At 37.6% G+C, this 2,098-nt stretch overlaps 1 protein-coding gene across 1 annotated transcript in view; it reads right to left on the bottom strand.

Moving 5' to 3' along the window:
• The window catches only part of ATAD5 (ATPase family, AAA domain containing 5), a 60,831-nt gene that overhangs the window by 49,615 nt on the left and 9,118 nt on the right, over window positions 1–2,098 (bottom strand). Inside the window, exon 3 of the mRNA XM_012809724.2 lies at window positions 1,754–1,862. Coding sequence (XP_012665178.1) covers window positions 1,754–1,862 — 109 coding nt within the window. The remainder of the gene's footprint in view (window positions 1–1,753; window positions 1,863–2,098) is intronic.

Raw genomic sequence — 2,098 nt, 5'->3', positions numbered from 1 at the left:
ATATTCTTCTTAGCAAAGTATCTCAAGAATAGAAAAAAAAGTATCCAATGTACTCAGTCTTACTATGAAACCAATGTATAGCTTTCTTATGAAAGCTATAACCCAATTATAGCCCAAGAAGGAGGGAAAAGGGGAGAGGGGAGGATGGGTGGAGGGAGAGTAATTTGTAAGACTATACCTACGGGGCATCTTACAAGGGTACATGTGAAATTTACTAGGTGCAGAATATAAATGTCTTAACACAGTAACTAAGAAAATGTCGTGAAGGCTATGTTGACCAGTTTGATGAAAGCATTTCAGATTGTATGTAAAACCAGTACAGTGTACCCCATGATTGCATTAATGTACACAGCTATGATTTAATTTAAAAAAATCAAAAAAAATTTGCTTTATGGGAATAATGACGTGAGTACTAAGCACAATGTCGAGAATGTGATAAATACTCAAAAATACAACAGCTGTTAAATAAAAAAGAGATACTAATTTTCTGCAGCACTGTTATCCATCCAAGAATTATAAGTGTTCATCTTGCTGGCTTTTTTGAAACACACACACATACCTACTTTTCCAGGAAAGATTCTCATTCTTTCATGGTGCAGATAAGCAGCTTATTTTACAGAATCAACTAAACGCTTCTTATATATCATACTTCTCCCTTTAGAGCTGTGGTTTTTCAAGTAGGGATGATTTTTTTTCCCTCCAGGGGATATTTAGCAGACGTTTTTTGTTGTCACAACTACAGGAGTTGGGGTGCTACTGGGATCATATAGGTAGAGGCTGAGGGTACTGCTAAATATCCTATAATGCACAGGATAGCCATCCACAAAAGAATAACTATCTGCCCAAAATGTGAACAAACAAGGTTGGAAAACTTCATTTATGAGCTTCTAATCTGTAGAAATAAACCACAAAGTCAATCATGACTTACAGGCAGTGTTATAGACTGAACATGTCCCCCCAGAATATGTATGTCAAAATCCTAACCCCCAGGGCAGCACCTGTGGCTCAGTGAGTGGGGTGCAGGCCCCATATACCGAGGGTGGTGGGTTCAAACCCAGCCCTGGCCAAACTGCAACAAAAAAATAGCCGGGCATTGTGGCGGGTGCCTGTACTCCCAACTACTTGGGATGCTGAGGCAAGAGAACTGCCTAGGCCCAGGAGTTGGAGGTTGCTGTGAGCTGTGATGTCACAGCACTCTACCAAGGGCAATACAGTGAGACTCTGTCTCTTAAAAAAAAAAATCCTAACCCCCAGTGTGATGGTATTAGGAGATGGGGACTTTAGGAGATAATTATGTCTTGAGGGTGGAGCCCTCACTCTGCCTGCTCTCTACCATGTGAGGCTATCTGCAAACCTGCCCAGACAATGAATAGACTAGCACCTTGATCTGGGCATCCCAATCCCCAGAACTATGAGAAATAAACTTCTGTGGTTTAAGTCACCCCACCTATGATAATTTGTTATAGCAGCCCAGGCTAAGATAAGTAGCCTTAGAGAAAATTACTGGAATATAAACTAAATAAGCTTTTTATAATTAAATTATACTCTGCCCTTATCTACTACATTCACCTTATAATAAGACATCTTAATAAACTAAAAGGATGGAATAATAGTAAAAACTAATATAAGGTTTTAGTTAACCAATTTATGAAATATATGAATTTTCTTTTGGCTTATTACTTCCAATAGTAGTGTGGGATTTTTGTTTTAAGGAAATAGAATGCCACTTACAGGACTCTAGTATTTTAATTACCTTTCTAGCTGGAGAAGTGAAATCTTCTTCAGTTGCTTCAGATTTCTTAGATCTTTTCTTAGATTTTTTCTTAGACTTTTTGGGAGTACTGATTCTGGTGAATTTCATTCTGAAAAAAGATAAGGTATTCAGAAACATTTGCATGATTATAATGTATAAGAATGTCAATACAATACAGAGAATAACTAGTGCTCTGATTTCTGGACTGTTCTAAAACAGGAAGAAAGAAATAACTCCATCAGTTTCAAACCACTAATTCAAAAGAAAGCCATACACTCTTACTTTCTTTAGAAATAATGAGCTTTACAAAAAATTAGCCCTTGGCTTGGCGCCTATAGCTCAACC

Source organism: Otolemur garnettii, unplaced genomic scaffold, assembly GCF_000181295.1.
Source record: "Otolemur garnettii isolate 467f Iridium unplaced genomic scaffold, OtoGar3 scaffold00112, whole genome shotgun sequence".
Lineage (NCBI taxonomy): Eukaryota > Metazoa > Chordata > Mammalia > Primates > Galagidae > Otolemur > Otolemur garnettii.
The sequence above is the reverse complement of the archived record's forward strand: the minus strand, read 5'-3'. Positions and strand labels throughout refer to the sequence as shown.